A 17814-nucleotide genomic window follows, 5' to 3' on the forward strand; every position below is an offset into this window, starting at 1 on the left:
AGGAGAGGAAGAAAAAGAGGAAAAAAAGACCATTTTTAAGCAAACCAACCAGTCCTTATAGCATAGGGAGCAAAAGGTTTTAGTGACATGGCCAGTCCTAAGCAATGGAATAGAAGGAAATTGGACTTGTTGAGCAATTGGTGGATGGTTTGATGGGAAGGGACCATACTCTGGAGAGGAAAATGTTAATGGGGATCAATGCCAGGAAGTAAAAAAGCGTTTCTGAGCATTAAGTTGGCCAAACAGTTGAGTTGGTACTCCAGCTGTGAGTGCCATTTTTTCGACGCTAGAATTTCTTTCCTGGCAATCATTTATTGGGGTTGGTTCCCATTTTTCTGTGTAGGAAATCTCTGCCTGAGCCATATAATTGTGATTCTCTGAGTTCTAGTAAGTCACATGGAGGTTGGTGCCTCTGTGCATTCAGTTTTGCCTGACTGTTCAATCATGCCCCAAATCCCCCTTCTCACCACAACCTGAAATTATCCATACTCATCAGCAAGACTCATGGAGTGTATCACTTTAAGCTTATAAAATCTTAATTGGGATTGCACAATCTTGAGTCAAAAGCACCAAAATCATTCATTGTCCTTAAATGGATATAGCTATAGATACTAAAGAGAGGAGAAGGGAAAAATCTGTATATATGTGATGCAGGATGTGAGATGGTCAGCACTAAAACAAGTTGTCCATGACGTTGGGTGGGTGATGCAGGGCTCCAGGTCAGCTCCACCTTAGCCCTACAGATTCCTCATTCACTTTCTCTTCTCCCCATGGTGCAGGTGATAGGGAGACAGAGCAAGGAGCACTTCCAAAGGCTTGGTAAGAGAACACTGGGAAGAGGAAACAGCATTTCCTGGCATTGCTCAAGGCTGATTTATGGCCTCCCAAGGATGGTGAGCACTGCATTTCCCAGCTTTAATAGTGGGGGCAGGCTCTGAAGTTCCCTCAGCTGGAACACAAATGAAGGAAAGCATCGGGTTTCCCAGGACCACAACCCCACCTCCTTCAGCGGGCAATCCTCCTGCATCCCATACCCTTATATATAGGGCTTGTACCCCCATCATCCTCTCTGAACCCAGCAGTGCTACAACAATTGCCTGAAGTCCCTGCAGGCAGGGCCAGTCTTTGCAGCCTCCATGATGTGGGAGCTCCGCTCTGTAGCCTTCACTCGGGCCGTCCTGGCAGAATTTCTGGCGACCATGGTCTTCATCCTCTTCGGCCTGGGCTCTGCTCTGAACTGGCCCTCAGCTTCTGCCCCGAGCATCCTTCAAATTGCGTTGGCTTTTGGCTTGGCCATCGGCACACTGGTCCAAGGCTTGGGGCACATCAGCGGAGCCCACATCAACCCGGCGGTGACGGTGGCTTGCCTCATCGGCTCCCACGTCTCCTTCCTGCGTGCAGTCTTCTACGTGGTGGCCCAGCTCCTGGGGGCCGTGGCAGGGGCTGCCATCCTGCACGAAATCACCCCAGCCGACTCACGGGAAGGCTTGGCCATCAACAAGGTGAGGCTGCAGCCCATGGCGGGTGTGAGAAGGAGCTGAGAGGTTTGGGATGGGGCTTGGGGAAGGCTGAGGGGTGTGCAGAAGGACTTTGGGATCAGCAAGGACTTTTATTAAACATTGGATTGGCAGGGTCAGGTGTAGCATGGGTTCTCCCAGCAGCAGGGATGAAGACAGGGCTCCAGACTGGCACCTCTGTTTTTAGGGACTGAAAACAGACGTGATCCAGATGGCTGGAGAGACAGCCAGGTAGGAGACAAACGCTCATCTCAGCCTTATCTCAGGCCCTATTGAGGAGGATCTTGATTCTGTGGAGATACAGGTTAGGGAAGGACATGAGTTGGGTGAGGTTGGAAGCGGATGATTCTAAATTTCCTCTCCAACCTCAGCCATTCTATGATTCTGTGACATTGTCTCTCAGCTCCTCTTTTCCCAGTCCCATCCCTTCTACCACTCTTGGTGTGGGCAGGGGAAGCCTTTTCTCCCCTCTCCATTATACTGTGCCACCACCTATAGGGTGTAGCTGTGTTATGAGATTCCACAGCCTGGATTTTTTTGTCTAAGCTCCAGCTTCTCATCAGATAGCACTGTTCATTTTGTCACTGTGGAGAGATAGCCATCCCAGCTCCACCTACTCCACCCCAGTGCCCAGAACACAAAAGTGCTCCAGCAATGCCACCAGGCAAAGACACAGCATTCTGCAACCCACAGCACAAGGATCTCCCTTTACAGATGTGAGGAGAATAAAGAAAATGAGGAAACACCAGGAAGCCACAAAAACTCCCCAATAATATCCCAAATCCCCTTCTCAAACCATGCACATAGTACAAAGAGACTGAAAGAGAAAGTCAGCGTTCACTGTAACTCCCTTCTCCATGGATAGGAGCAGCTGTGCTTCTGCAGAGATGCTCATGCCAGCAGCAGCATCATCCAGAACTGGTGAGGAGGAGGAAGGCAGTGTGTTTTAGGAGTCAGCACGGAGAAATCCTTTCTCTTGCAGAAGTCAGCTGGCACTGCCAGACCCAGCTTCACTGCCGAAGAGATTAAAAGGGTTGAAAAGGAACTGAGGATTAGTCTGAACAAGACTATTTATATTGATAATGGCTGAGGTTTAATAAACCCAACAAAGTTCTAAGACACTTTCAAAATGCTGTTTTAAAACACAAAGCACCTGAAAGAAGAGATTTTTATTTTCTTTTCCCCTGTGGGCTGTTCATCATGCAGCTGCCTGCACAGATCATCCTTCAAAAATTAGGGGAATATCAGAGAGAGAAGAGCGAGATCCCACTCTGGGTTTGGGCAGGAGGACAATTGCTGCAGTGCTGTGTCACTTAGCAAAGCATTCTTGGGATCAGCATTTGGGGGGGCACCCAAAGCAGGGGTGACATGGGGCAAGAAGATGTAGAGATGTGCCAGGATGGGCTGAGGGAAGAGATAGATGTTTCCAGATCCACCCAGATCCAGATTGAAAGCCTTCAAGGAACTGTAAAGTGCCAGAAACCAGAGTTGGAGGAGAGGGTGTGCAACAGGCACAGCTTTGGACCAATAGAATGGTCCGAATATTTTTGTAGTCTAAGCAAGATGGGATTTTTTTTTTCCTTTGCCAAAGTACCTCTTTTTCACATTTTTGAAAAGCAATTCACATTTTTTTTTTTCCCAAAAAGCATTTTGCATTTCAAACATGAGGCAAGGAGAGAAAAAAAATCTTCTGGGGGGAAAGAGAGAGTGGAAAACAATGCCCGAATGAGTGACACAAAAGCATTTCCTTCCATGTCCATCAAACATTACCCACCGAGGCACTTTCCATTTTTCCTGAGAAAATTCTCCTCCTCTTTCAAAAATCTCACCCGTTTCCTCTGCCCTTCTGGGTTTCCTCTCTAAATCTCCAGTCCAGCACTGAATTTTCCCATTCCTGAGATGTCTTCTCCCCTTCCAGCTGCACAACGAGACGACAACGGGGCAGGCGGTGACCGTTGAGCTCTTCCTCACCTTCCAGCTCGTCCTCTGCATCTTTGCTTCCACTGATGAACGCCGGGAGGACAACGTGGGGTCTCCTGCACTGTCCATTGGCCTTTCCGTTGCTGTTGGACATCTCCTTGGGGTGAGTAGAACGGGTTAAAGAGCAATGCTTGGTGGAGTGTCTTTGTGTTTCTGCCCAAAGGTCTGTAACTCGTGGGGGATTTGCAACTGATGCGGTACTCATGGTTTTGAAGTGGGTGCAGCAGGAAAATTCCACCAAAGCCATTGTACAGCCATAGCCTGAGCTGAGCTCTTATTGGTCACAGAAAAATCCATAACCTGCTGTATCTGCTGCTCCTCAAGTCCCAATGAGAGCTCCCACAGATCCATGGGGTCCTCTATCTTGGAGCGAAGATGTTAGCAACTGTGACTCTCAAGACCATGATAAACTGGGAATTATGTAGGATGTATAGCCAGGGAAATCCCTCACAGCTAACTTTTGCAGGGAAAAAAACACATTATCCTCCAACACTCCCAACCTCTTGGGATTAGAACAGCAATGTTTGCATCACATCTTCCATCCTTAATGATATGCAAGCCTGTGTGGCTTGCTGTGGGATTACTTTCCTTCAATCCTCTGTGGCAAGGAGTAGCAATGTGCTCCAGGAACAGGCATGGCAGAAACGAGTTCCCATTGCAGTATACGTCACCCAACTTGCACCATGCAGATCCATCTGCTTGCACCAGAGATGCACAAATAGGACTCAGGTGTGTTGACTCAGGTGGTTGCATTTCTTTTCCTGGAATGGGGTATGCTGGGATGTGAAACACTGGCTTGGAGGATGAATCATGCTAATAACACACCGGGATATATTAAAATGTGGTAAAAGGGCTTAATGTTAGCACTAAGTGTGATGTTTCTCTGCAGATCCGTTACACTGGTTGCTCCATGAACCCAGCCAGATCCTTTGCCCCAGCTGTAATCGTTGGAGACTTCAGTGACCATTGGGTAAGAATTGTGCTCTTGGTGTTGAGTCAGTGGGATGGGCCCCCCAGGTTATCAGTATTATTAGAAAAACAAAAAGCCAACCAGGCCCAGCACCTCAGCACCAGCTCCTGTTTAGAGGAGAGATGTAGAGATTTGCAGAAAGAGGTGGGGCTGCCGGGTGCTTAATTAGCTTATCTAAGCAGGGTGAGTTGCAACAGAAAAAGGGGTGTGGTTTGTTGACCATGACTTAACAAAAGAGGTAAAACCAATGGAGAATGAAGCTCTTCTCACCATCCTGGAGACCTTTCCTGGTTCCGGTTGGATCCAGGCATGCATTTTCCATCAGCTCTTTTAGGGTCACTCCCAGGCATTGCCAGTTCAGCACTGAAGCTGTGGTCGTGCTTAGAGGTGTCCAAGCTGGGAGCCTCTTCCTCTCCATAGGATTGTGTAAATAGGTAGGATGACATCTTCAGAGCAACACAAACAACTACTGTGCTCACAACAGTGCTGTCATAAGTGGAGATCTTACGGCATGCACTCTCAGAGGAGGAAGAGACAGAAGAGAGCGGGCAAGTACATTCAGGCATAACAACAAGGGAACAGACAAGAGGTGGCCAAGTCAACAGAGAGGGCCAGGGCAGATCTGTCTTCTGCATTTTGTTCTTAATAGCAAAACAGGATGAACAGGTCCATAAGATCCCTGTAATGCTCTCAGAGACCCAGGCTCCTCTTCATCCTCCAAGCACGGGCAGGCTTCTACTTACCACATTCTTCTCTTTCCTTTTTCCATAGGTCTTCTGGGTGGGTCCCCTGGTTGGGGCAGCGGCCGCATCCATCATCTACAATTACATTCTCTTCCCACAATCCAAAACCTTCTCAGAGCGGCTCGCCATCTTCAAGGGCATGGAGCCAGAGGAGGACTGGGCAGAACGTGAGGCACGGCGACGGCAGTCAGTGGAGCTGCATTCCCCACAGACCCTGCCAAGGGGGATGTCTGAGAAGGTATAGCCGAGCCAACCCAGGGACAGGAGAGGAGCTGAGCGAACCCCGATGTTCCAAGCAGTTCTTCACCTCTCTCCTCTCTCCGTTTTTATTTTGCTGGGGTCTCATGTTGCCTCATCATGGGGAGATGCGCTGTGATGGCCCAATTTTGCCACCCAGCTTTATGTCTGTAGGTTTTCTAACTTTAGAGGAAAGCACCTTTAAAGCAAAGCCACCAGTGTAGCAGCAGGGATGAGCACATGCTGGAGTCCCACCTTCAAGTCCCCCTTGCAGGAGGCAGCGCGCGGTGGAGCTCGTTGCCCTTCTCGAGGCGCTGCAGAGAGGTGTTATTACAGGTGTTTGCTGGGTGTGGAGGTTGCCACCCGATGCCTCATTGCTTTTGAACTCTACTCACCCTTCTCCCACTTCTTCTCGCTGCCCAGCTGTTTGCACACACTGGGAGCATTGCTCCTTGCCACGCGGATCTCACCACCTGCAAGTTTTGCTGCTGCAAGGAACCCAAGAACATTTATGACCCACAGTGGAATGCAGATGCCCTTTGCTTTTGCAGATTGGAAGAATGCTCTCGGGTCCCCTCTGACCCCACTGGGGAGCTCTTGCAACTGCTCCCTCCCGTGATGTTGAGAAACCTTCTAATTTTCCGCCCCAGATAATCCACAGCTTGGCTGCTCTTGGACCACTGCTGTCCCTCAGCTTCAATGCTTCTTCTTTCTGCCCAGATTTTGCTTTCTTTCCTCCATTCCTATCCCACCCTGATTTGGATGAGTAATACAAGGCATTTCAGATATGAGGTTCTCTGACTCTTGCTTTCATAGATGCACCACACCAATGGCTCTTGACCATCCCATCCTTTCATCAGAACCTGGTTACAGCCACTAGAATAGTCAAAGAATCTGGGTTTGTCTTTGGGACATGCCTTAGCTCTTTTAAGCATTAAATTTAATCTCATTTCTATTACTCAGCCTCAAAGTTATGCACTTCCCGCATGACATCCTCATGCTTCTTTCTGTTGACAATGTCTCCCTTGCATTGCACCGTCGTAGAACATCTCCACCTCATTCGGGATTCTTCTGCTAAGGTTGTTAATGAAAGTATTCAATAAGATGGTCTCCAATTCCAAACCCTACAGAACGTTACTGATTGTTTTCCTTCTCCCACTGTTTTGACTGGAACCACCATCAAATGATGCTCTTCCTCTGTCCGCTGTTCTCTACCTGTACCCATCACCTCCTCCTCTTGTCCCAGTGGGTCTAGTCCTCCACCTTGATTGTTTAGTGACAAAGGAGCACTTGAATGCTATTTCAAAAACAGTTCGTTTTGCTTTTTAAATAAAATCTGTATCTGTTCTTAGACTGAGCAGTGAGAAATGAAATCGTGGAATTATAGAATCCTCGGAGTTGGAAGGGGCCACTGAAGGCCATCCAGTCCAACTCCCTTGCAACCTTCAACTACATCAGGTTGCCCAGGCCCTGGGCATTCATCACTGATCTCCATTCAGACATGGAGCCATTGGCCACCACTCTCAAGATTCGATCCTACAGTCAGTTCTTCATCCATCAAACCAGCCTGCCCATCAAACCCATCTCTTTCCAATTTGGAGAGAAGGATGTTGTGGGGTACGGTAGGCCTCACCGAAGTCCAGATAGATGACATCAGTGTCTCTTCCCTTGTCCATTGTTGCAGTGACACCAACATAAGAGGCCACTAGGTTGGTCAAGCAGGATTTGCCCTTGGTGAAGCCTTGCTAGCTCTCTTGTATCACCTCCCTGTCTTCCATGTTCCTTAGCTAGCTTCCAGGAGAATTTGTTCCAATATGCAGATTTTTGCTTCATGAAGCTCCTGGACTTCTCCTTTCTGGTTGAGGTACATGTAGAAGCCTTTCTTAATCTTGGCATCCCTTGGCTCAGTTCAAGCTGGGCCTTGACCTTTCTGACCCCTTCCCTACACAGCCTAGCAGCTTCCTTATGCTCTTCCCACGATACCTGCCCCTATTTCTACCACCTGTGCATTTCTTCTTGCTCTCCAGTTTGACCAGCAGGGCCCAGTTCAGCCATACCGGTCTCTTGCCTTCCTTTCCTGACTTGCTATACCTGGAGATGGAGAGCTCTTGAGCGCTGAGAAAAGCTTCCTTAAAGATCTGCCAGGTTTCCATTCAATCACGTTTCTATTCAAACAGAGTGTAAAGTCATGTATAAATCACCAATTATTCATTTTAAAAATTATTTTTGCTGCTATTTGAAGGAAAAACAATCTATGTGTTCCAGGAAAACCCAAACACATTTACCCAGAATTTATCCTGCCAATGAGCTTCTATAGACAACACCATACAACTGATTCATGACTTTTTTTTTCTCCAATGTTGAAGTTAATTGCATGTCCTCAGATCCAACCGTTTAATTTATTATGTACCATGACAATGTTTAAGACACATAAACTGCAAAGAGCCCTACAAATGAGTTTTAGAGTCTAGTAACTCACTGTGCTCTTTCAAATAAAGTGCTTTACATTTACTTCTACCCAATGAATTTATATATGTGTCATTATTCGGTTCACATTTCTGGTCACATAATATATATGTGGTCATATATGTATTATGCAGCCCAGCTTCAAGCCAACAGCCTATCGATCTGCAAAAATAACAGTAAAAACATAGCCCCCATCTTCCAACTACCAACCCACCAAATAAGGACCATTCTTCCTTGAGCACCTAACGCTGCTCCCATTCCTGGCCTGGCTGGATTCAGCTCTTGGCATGCAGTGTTAACATGAAACAATCTCACTGAACCAGATTTTCAGATGGCTAAAGCAGCCTGAGTCCTCTCGAGGCAATCAGGCAGGAAATTTTCCCTCTCCATGCATCTATCATTGTCTTCAATGACACTTCCAAAACTTGCACTGTCAGGAAACCAAGCCAGTCATTCCAGACTTACACCAATGCTGTTCAAATTAGAGATCTCAGCCACCCAGAGATCAGAGCTGCCACAGACCAACCAAAACCCTCCCTAAGCTGATAACACTTTTTGTATTAGACCTCAATGGGAATGCTTTGGCCCAGGATTCAAAACAAGCTGTGCATTCCCACCCATGAATTCATTACTCCCCAGAATGAATATCTACAGTGTTCACTGCACCATAAATTAACCCTTATTAGTGTCATCACAGACTTGTGATAAATAACATGACCATGAAATCCAAACATAAATCACTGTACAAAGTGCCTCAGATCTTATTGCTTCCTATGCCCTGCAATCACTTGTGACCACAAACCTTTTCATCCTCTCCTGTTCGTTCCACCTGTACATTGTCATCTTGACCAGGTTTGGGGCAGCCATCCTGCAAAGCCCTATTGGGTCCTCGAGTTGCTGTGAGAATTTAAGGGCATTTTGGACATGCCTCGACCCCTTTCCTTGTTTGCCATATATTCAGCTCAACCCATTTATTTAAGATATCAATGAAGTGCCGGAATACAGTAGGTGTTCAGCAGGAAAATGTGATTTCATGTAGATACCAGTTGGACACCTACATTGCTACCCAGGGGCATAGTGACACTCTGCCCCATGATGATTTTAGGATGAGAGGGAATGGCCTGAAGTTGTGCTAGAGTAGGTGCAGTTCGGATATTAGGAATAATTTATTCTCCAAAAGAGTGGTGATGCATTGGTGCAGGGATGTGGTGAGGTCACTATCCCTAGAGGTGTTCAAGAGCTATGAGATGTGGCACTTAGGCACATGGTCAGTGGGCATGGTAGGATGGGCTGGGGTTGGACTGAATGGTTTGGGAGGCCTTTTCCAACCATCATGATTCTATGATTCTACAAAACCTCTGGCCCGAAGAAGTGGCTGGCAATAGTGGGGGTCCATAGGGAAATTCAAGTCCCCAGCTAATTCCTACAGCTCCAGAGGGGTCTGTCTCCCAAGACTCTGCCAATGAATCTGGGTATGAGACCAGAGGCTCTGCTTCAAATTTCAGCATGGTTTTCCAGGAACATGAGGAATCTGAAGGTAATCAGGCATTTATCCAGGGACTACTCAATGCAAGTCTTCAGCTCCAACAGCACATGATCATGAGTCTCTTTAAGTCCCAATCAGTGTAAATTATCTGTAACTTCTTAGGGTGAGAAATTTCTCAGTGCCTCCCACCTGGGCCTCAGAGGCAGAACGGGGTAAAAAGAATTGTTTTCTAGTTCACCAGCTAACAGCATATTGTCACCAACATTTTGCTTGGCAAAGTCCTAAGCTCTTGGAGCCAGGATGCAAGAATTTCAGCTTTTAAGAGATTCCTGACTGTGCTTTATTATGTTACCTGCTGCATCCTACTTGCTTTGGAGGCTGGTCATGTTTTCCAGGTCCCTTCTACCCTGATGCAGCTCAGGCTCCTTGCAACCCTACAAAGAGACTATGTGGGCAAAGATGAGACTTCCATGGCAAATACATTTCAAAAGGAAAACCATCTCACAAATGCAGGTCTGTCTAAATCCCAGTGAGTGGCCACTGGCCTAAGAATGCAAAGTATTTACCTAGATGAGCAGAAATGCAGCCTCCCAATGTCACAGATGCAGGTGGCTTCACTGGAAAGGGCTAGACCTGAAAATCAGGACACCAGGGTTTCAGGCCCAGCTTTCATCCTGATCTGCAGAGATCTCTTTTCTAATCAGGCTTTGCTTTCCCTACTACACGTGATTGTCCCCATGTGTCAACTTAATGATTATTATGATGCAAATTAATTATTAAGGATGCTGGCATTTCCATTGCAGACCAGCCCCAAAGCGTTTGCATCCACTTACTTGGATGCCTTAGAGACTGCCAAGTAATTTCTAAGCAAGGAGCAGAGCAATGCTGTTAATTGTGTTAAGCATTAACGCTATTCAGCATTTTGATGGCATCAGCCCTACTTACACACGAGGTCTGGGTTACAAGGTCTGTGACCAGCAAGGGCTGGAGGGCAACTTTGCGACCATCTTTGCAAGCCAAAGTGGCATCTGCTGCATGGTGGGATGGCAGCAAGAGAGATGAGGACATCTCAAGAGTAAATCTGGCCCACAAAGTGCTGTAGCCCATCCCTTCTGCCTGTCCCAAAATCAAAACCCAGAACTGAGTGCTGCTCAACCAACCCCAAAGCTGCCAAGGTTGGACACATCCACAGCAAAGGCCATAGCCAGTTTTGGGTGTGGGTTGGTGGAGCTCAAGGGCTTTTTGCTCCAAAGCACCAGATCAGGTTGCTGGGGGAAACCAAAGCCTCCAGGGCAGGGGAAGGTGGAAATGTCACCTGCCTCAAGCCAGAAGAATAATCCCTTGACTTTAAAGCAAGCACGGGCAGATTGTGAGGTAGATTAGAGAAATCCTTGAAAGCCTCATCTGAACCTGCCTGCACAGAGACACCACGGTGCAATGAGGCTTTGCCCCAACCCCATCGCAGAAAGCAGCAGCCTCAGGAATAGGTTGAAAAGCGAAAAGTTTGCTTGCTCTGCTTTGAATTCCCCACCTGGGTTATTTCATACCTTGCTGCAATATCCCAGAGCTGAGCCAGCAAGAAACAGCCTTTCTTTAAAAACAAACCAAAGCAAACTTTCTCCTCCAGCCATCTAATCCCAACTAATCACAGATTCCAGCAAAAGGAGTTGGCTGCTGTTGCAGCTTGCTTGTATTCCTGTGCCAGCTGGAAGGTCCTTGGTCAAAGTATGGAGCCAGGTGAGAGGGCAAGCCAAAAACTCGGCTAGTCTGGATCTCAGCAGCACTTACAGCCCAAACTCAACCCCATGCAAGCTGGTCTGTTGGGCTTTGAGGTCTGACACAGAGCTGAACCCGTCAGAAATTGGGGCTGCTGTGGAAAAGACAAATTAATAGAAGCATGGTGCAGGTCCAGAAATGCAACCAGCAACCCAGGGACGACAGGGGCTGGCACACGTATCCAGTAATGACACACACACCTCCGTGGGTGAGGCAGAGCTGCAGGGCCCCGGGCAAGGATGAGGCATGGCTGCCTTCCTCCCGTTCAGGCAACGCAAGCAGTGGGTTCAGGTCCCTGTCTGCCTCCTGCACGCTGTCCCCAAGGTGCCACCAAGCCAGGTGGCCCTGCAATGCAGTGGGATAAGTTGGTTGTGCTTTGTTTGCTTGCATATGCCAACGAGGAGTAGAGTGGTTCAAGCCATTCTCCTCGTGATGGCAAAGCCTCCACGTCTCCTTACCTCCTAAATCCACTGGGAGAAGTGAGGTATGCATGGCCCTGGCACGTGGGAGTTCATCTGTCAGCAGGGCCCTGTGCAACGCCTGCTTGCCCAATTCAATTACATTTGACACATCCAAGACACTTTCAGCTCACTCAGGTTCTTTGGAGGGCATATAGAAGAGAAGAGGAAGGAAGCCTTCCCAACACCTCGTGGTCAGACATCAGAGAAGCCGAGCAGGAACACCATGACAGAGTAACAAAAATCATAAAGCCATGACAACCCTGGAAAGTCTTCAAACAACCACGGGAAAACCATTTTGCAAGGTCTATAGTTTGAGAAACATCCTGCATCTCTCTCTCATAAGATTTTCCCCATCATTTTCATCATGATTTCATTACATCCCCTGCTCTGGTGGGAGGACTTTCTTACTTTTGGAGGTTCTTATCCACAATCTGGGAGAGTGAGTTCAAGCTCAATGCTGCCAGTGTTGAGCTGAAGCTGCTCTGTCCCCCGAAATCACCAGCCTATATCAATACACATGGCAAAACTCGGCCACCACACAGGCAGAGCCGTGTTATGAAAAGGGTGGGAGGATGAGAGCAAGGTGCATCCAATCCAGGAGGAACCACAGGAAGATGGAAGGGAAGTGGTGAGCAATTACTCCAACTGGAATCCGGCCAGGGTATCTTGAAAAACCAGCTTGCAAAACTTTCACCAAAACACGCCAACGGACCAGGTGCTTCTAGGATAACAGAGCTGTTTTTTCACCCGACCAGAACCCCAGGACCAGCAGAACCGGGAGGAAATGATGAGGAGGAATTGTGCTGTAAGGAGTGCTGGATCTGTGTGCTGAGCTCAGGACTCTGGGCCCAGCTGGAGGAAGAGGGTTCCTTTATTTTTTGGCTCTGAAGAAGGGAATCCCTCCTGGCTTTGACCCCAAACGGAACGGCTACGTGCAAATCTGACTGCACCCAGCAGAAGGCAGCAGTGAATGCAATTTTTCAGCACTTTTTAAATTCAAAGAGGGATTTGAAATGCTTTTTACCAAAAGTGCACGTGGAGCTTTGCCTGCTGTGTGCTGGAGGGTGGCTACTTCTGCAGAAGTGCACTGCAGCCTTGGATATTCCCTGCATGGAGAGATCAGTTTGCCTGAGAAAAGCGAGATGCAATCAATCAGCTGTGCTGGAGAACAGCAAGGTGAGCAGAGGAGAGCACCCAAACCCATTTGGAACAATTGTAAATCCTGGCACACAACTACAAACGGATCAAGAAGTCGTTGTGAAGTGTCACCGGAGCCATTTTCTGCCTCCAAACCTCAGCCCCCAGCAGCTCCCTGCCAGCCAAGGATTTCCAGCCAGATGGATTTGGAATGGAGTCCAGTGCCGTGCGAAATGAGAAGAGACATGTAAATGTGGCTTGTGTCCATGCAATGCCTGTAGCTTTGTGCTGGCATTCCCATGAGTAAAATAATTGACTTTGTTGAGCAAGAGCTTGGAAAGCAAAAAGAAAAGAAAGGACCTGAGATGACGGGGTAGGATGCACCCTCCCTGGTATTGGCACGGAGCACCACCGACTGCCAACGCTGGTGAAACCCACACCCGATGCTTATCGGTCTCTGGAAGGAGCAGCAGAGTAGAAAGGCAGCAAAGGGGCTCAGAGAGTGAAATCAGCCTCCTGTTCTTGGGCCACACCATCTCCTCCAGCCCCCGTGTGGGCACCTCGGGGAAGCTCCTGTTTGACAGTGTCCCCCAAGCCCTGCCCTTGGGGTGATCACAAAACACTTGCTTTCTGACTCTGAGCTATCTTGACAGCCCGGGAGCAGCTCCAGGTGCTTAACTTTGTTTAACATTTCGTTTCTTATCTAAATCCAATGCACTTGGCCAAGCGTGGGAGCACAGCCCTGGGACAGCTCCTCCAGCCCAACAACAGCAATGGGAGTTTTCAAGCAAAGCTGCAGTGTTCTTTGCTCCACGAGCACATAGAGGAAGGGAATAACAGCTACACCTCAGCTAACAAAACACTCGGCACCTGACAAGAGGTAGTAAAAGGGAAAAGCAGAGGAGGGAGCGCGGCATCGTTATGCAACCGTGTTATCTAACGACCACGGAGACACCCTATAGGGGCTCTTTGTTTGCAGAGGGAAGAAGAAAGAAATACCACCAATATCTGAGTCATTGGTTCACCAAGAGGCTCCGAAGTTATTTTCAGATGGAAACTTTTCCAGTTTCACATGATAATTTGGGAGGACTGGCTAACTCCTCGGCTCCACCCACCGCCTTGTAACACAGCTCCCTGCTGCTGTTGCATATATAGATAGGTATGGCCCTACAACTCGGTGCAGACAGAAGAGCCTGGAGACAGAGGAAACCTAAACTTTCTTCCTTCCCAGCTGCCCTCCCCCCACTCCCGCCATGAAGAGGGAAATATTAACTTTGGCCTTCGCTCGAGCCGTCTTCGTCGAGTTCATCTCCACTCTCATCTTCGTCTTCATCGGCCTCGGCTCGGCACTGAAGTGGCCATCTGCACTCCCCAGCATCCTGCAGATCTCGCTGGCCTTTGGCCTGGCCATTGGCACACTGGTGCAGGCTTTTGGCCACATCAGTGGTGCCCACATCAACCCCGCTGTGACCATCGCCTTCTTCGTTGGGAATCAGATCTCCTTCCTCCGGACGCTCTTCTATGTGATTGCTCAGCTGGTCGGGGCCATCGCTGGGGCTGGCATCCTCTACGGTGTGACACCAGCCAATACCCGTGGCAACCTGGCCATCAATTCGGTAAGTCTCCGACTTGGAGATGATCCACTTGAATGCTTACCTTACGTGCAAGCTTTGCTTCTCTGGCACCAGTGCCGACCTGGAGAGCCAAATCCTTGAGGATGGTTGGTCTTGGCGTGTTGTCCCATATGCAGAGGGGACGGGAATGAGATTGGAGTAAATGCCGATGTAGCCAGAGAGCACTGACAGATTTATTGTGTGGTGTGATGGATGGTGTGGTTTTTTTTCCCTTAATGAGCGCTTCCTTTATCCTAAGGGCCCCAGTGAGTCACCAGCACCATTGAGCTGTTCTTGACTGCATCCTCTCCACCTGGAGATTAGTGTCAGGAAAGGAGCTGCGCCAGGAGACGGAGGGGGGCAGGGAGCAGAGCCCAGCCAAACCAGTGCAGGCAGCGGGAGCTCAGCAGGACCACGGGGAGCTGGGAATGGGAGTGAATGGAGAGGATCTGTGAAGAGCTGGTGAATGTGCAATGAGGAGCAATGCATGGGAGGGCACGGAGGGGCTGTGAGGGGCAGGGACTTCTCCTGGCAGAGGAGGGGATGTGGTGAGACCCTGCAAGAGCAGCAAAGGCAGACAGTGTGTCCCAAACCCTGGGGGCAGTGCTGGGAAACAGCTGAAATGGGAGCAGTAGGATTACTGCTCTGCCTGATCCCAGTTCAGACCCCTCAGAGTACTACAGACACTGTGCAGAAGGTTGGATCGCTGGGATGAGGTGCCACAGTGCATCCTGCTGCCATGCAATACGTGTCCCAAATTGGTAACCTTGAGGTAAAAGAAAAGAAAAAAGGGGGGAAAAAAAAGCAAAGAAAATAGAACAAGCTCAGATCGCCTGGCTTTTTCCATGCCTGACGAGGTTGAGTCCACCTCGCAGCAAACAGCCCTCATGTATTATCCCTGACATCCCCTGTTCTTCTGGCAGTGAGAGACCTTCATCTCAGCCCCCTGCACCCGCTGCAGTGGTTGCTCCCCCACCTCTTGGGGAGTTCCTCCACAAAGTGGATGGGGGATGAATCAGGTTAACATGGCTTGCAGCGAGCAAGACGGGGAGAGAAATGCAGGGAAAAAGTGGATTAAGCATGCAGGTGGGAAAACATCAAGTCCTGAGGGAGCAGACTCAAATCCACCATAAAGGGAGCTGAGAGCACTCCCAGCCTGGCTGATGGTTAATTATTTTCATTCTCAATGGCTCACAGCTCAACAACAACACAACCCCTGGCCAGGCAGTCGTGGTGGAGATGATTCTCACCTTCCAGCTGGCTGCTTGCATCTTCGCATCCACGGATAACAGGAGGAATGGCAACGTGGGCTCCCCAGCACTGTCTATTGGCCTTTCTGTCGCTGTGGGCCATTTGGTGGGGGTGAGTGTCCAGGGAGGGCGATGGGGCTGGCATTTCTCTACAGTGGGACTCCCCAAAATAGTCTCGTGCAGACAGCCCCGGAGGGATTTGCATTAAACAGACCTCATAGGCTCCTTCTCCATACCATGGGGATCCCCAAATCTCTGCAACAGAAATAGCATCGAGGGCCGTTTTGGAATTGGGTTAGAAGGGTTCTTAAAGATCACAGAACCATAGGATGGTTGGGTTGAAAAGGTCCTTAAAGATCACAGAACCATGGAACTGTAGAGTGGTTGGTTTGGAAGAGATCTTAAATCTCATCTAGTTCCAAGTCCCTACTGCAGGTAGGGTAAAGTCGCTCATATTTGTTAAGTGACACAGCATCCTGACCCCCATCTCCTTTCCTCACCGACAGATCTACTTCACTGGCTGCTCCATGAACCCAGCACGGTCCTTTGGGCCTGCAGTCATCGTGAGGAAGTTCAGCTCCACGCACTGGGTGAGCCTCAGCTGCATTCTGGGGTGGGCAGGGTGAGGATCCTCCGGAACCAGGCATGAGTGACAAAGGGACCGGGCAGTAATTCCTATGGGAATATGGGACTGGGAGTTTCAAAGCTGATTCTGGAGCTGAAAGAATAAACAGAGGGAGGTTGTTCATCCCAAACACAGAGTGGAGAGAGGAGGTCAACCCCTGGGACAGAACAGGAATACAAGGATAACCCTTGGTGCAATGAAAAACATCACATAGGACATCACATGAGGTCAGCACAGCACACAGAAAAGCCCTGCTCAGGCTTTCCCCTCACCCAGCACTGCCTGCAGGCTCACCATCATCCTTCCAGAACATCACATCGTTGCCCTCAAGGAGCTTGATGTCTTCAGTTGAGGGGACTTCAACATAAGTCCACTGGAAGGGGTATTTGCACCTCTCCCGGGGACAGGATATGTGGAGTAGTAGTGGATGCTGCGTGATGGCTGCATCTGGTTGTGTGGTGTGCTAGCCTCCAAGACCCACTCTCACTCTCTCCTCTGTTGCTTTCTAGGTGTTCTGGGTTGGGCCCATCCTTGGGGCTTGCCTGGCTGCTCTGCTGTACTTCTACATCCTCGTCCCCTACTGCATGAACATGTCAGACAGGGTGGCCATCGTCAAGGGCACCTACGAGTCAGAGGAGGAATGGGAAGAACAGAGAGAGGAGAGGAAGAAATCCATGGAGTTGACCCCACCATAGGAGCTAACGGAAAAACGAAGCAGTATTGGAGGAGGAAACTCCACACATGGGCTCATGTGTGCACATGAACACATCCAGCTACAGCAGACTCTTAAGCAAAAGCCTTCTAACTCAAAGGCCATCCGTGACTAAGAAGGAACGGAGCATTGCAGTGTGTATATAACCCCTCTACATGAGCATGAGCACTAGTAGCTCTCCCAGCTTTACTGCAGCCAACTGAGCCCAGCAAAGGAGGTTGCCCAGAGCAGCCCTCCGTGGTGATCCCACACCCAACAGCTGCATCCCTTCAAGCCCTTCAAGCTGTGAGATCTGCACAAGCCAGGGATGCCTGAGACCACGCATTTGGCACATGCAGGATCTCACCCCGCCTTTGGTGACCCAGGAGATGGAAGCACAGTGCAGACACCAGCAAGAGAGGAACGACCACTTTGGGCAGGTGGGCACAGCAAGTCCCCCCTAGTTCTCTCCCCACCTATGCTGCTCATCAATGCTCTTTCTCGCGTTAGTTGGTGCTGGTGCATCCTGTTTATTTGTTGCTGCAGAAAGAATGCGATTATTATTATATATATGTATTTTTTGATTTTGTGTGAGTTCTTTGTAATTTCATCTATTATTTATTGTGAATAAAGGAAATTCAAATCAAACTATGGGTGCAAGCACACTCAGATATCAAATTTTAGGAACAAAAATGGACTAAACCAGATGCAAACCATCCCAATGAGTGGCACTTGATCCCAAGCCCTGGGGCACCCAATGGCTGAGGCCACATAGGCCATAGGGGAAGCAGAACACCAAGGGTTGCCTTCCCCTGAGGGCATCTCCCAAAGATTGGAGCTGAAACAGAGATTGACTGGAGAG

At 49.0% G+C, this 17814-nt stretch overlaps 2 protein-coding genes across 2 annotated transcripts; both read left to right on the forward strand.

Moving 5' to 3' along the window:
- AQP2 (aquaporin 2) lies at positions 1–6233 on the forward strand. Its single transcript, XM_003206002.4, has 4 exons — positions 1–1502; positions 3436–3600; positions 4387–4467; positions 5239–6233. The coding sequence occupies exons 1-4, from the start codon at positions 1137–1139 to the stop codon at positions 5452–5454; spliced, it is 828 nt and encodes a 275-aa protein (XP_003206050.1). The 5' UTR covers positions 1–1136; the 3' UTR covers positions 5455–6233.
- Positions 6234–13541: 7308 nt separating this feature from the next.
- On the forward strand, positions 13542–17186 carry AQP5 (aquaporin 5). The gene is made up of 4 exons (XM_003205980.4): positions 13542–14389; positions 15584–15748; positions 16143–16226; positions 16771–17186. The coding sequence occupies exons 1-4, from the start codon at positions 14027–14029 to the stop codon at positions 16954–16956; spliced, it is 798 nt and encodes a 265-aa protein (XP_003206028.1). The 5' UTR covers positions 13542–14026; the 3' UTR covers positions 16957–17186.
- The last annotated feature ends 628 nt before the right edge of the window (positions 17187–17814 follow it).

Source organism: Meleagris gallopavo, chromosome 4, assembly GCF_000146605.3.
Source record: "Meleagris gallopavo isolate NT-WF06-2002-E0010 breed Aviagen turkey brand Nicholas breeding stock chromosome 4, Turkey_5.1, whole genome shotgun sequence".
Taxonomy (NCBI): domain Eukaryota; kingdom Metazoa; phylum Chordata; class Aves; order Galliformes; family Phasianidae; genus Meleagris; species Meleagris gallopavo.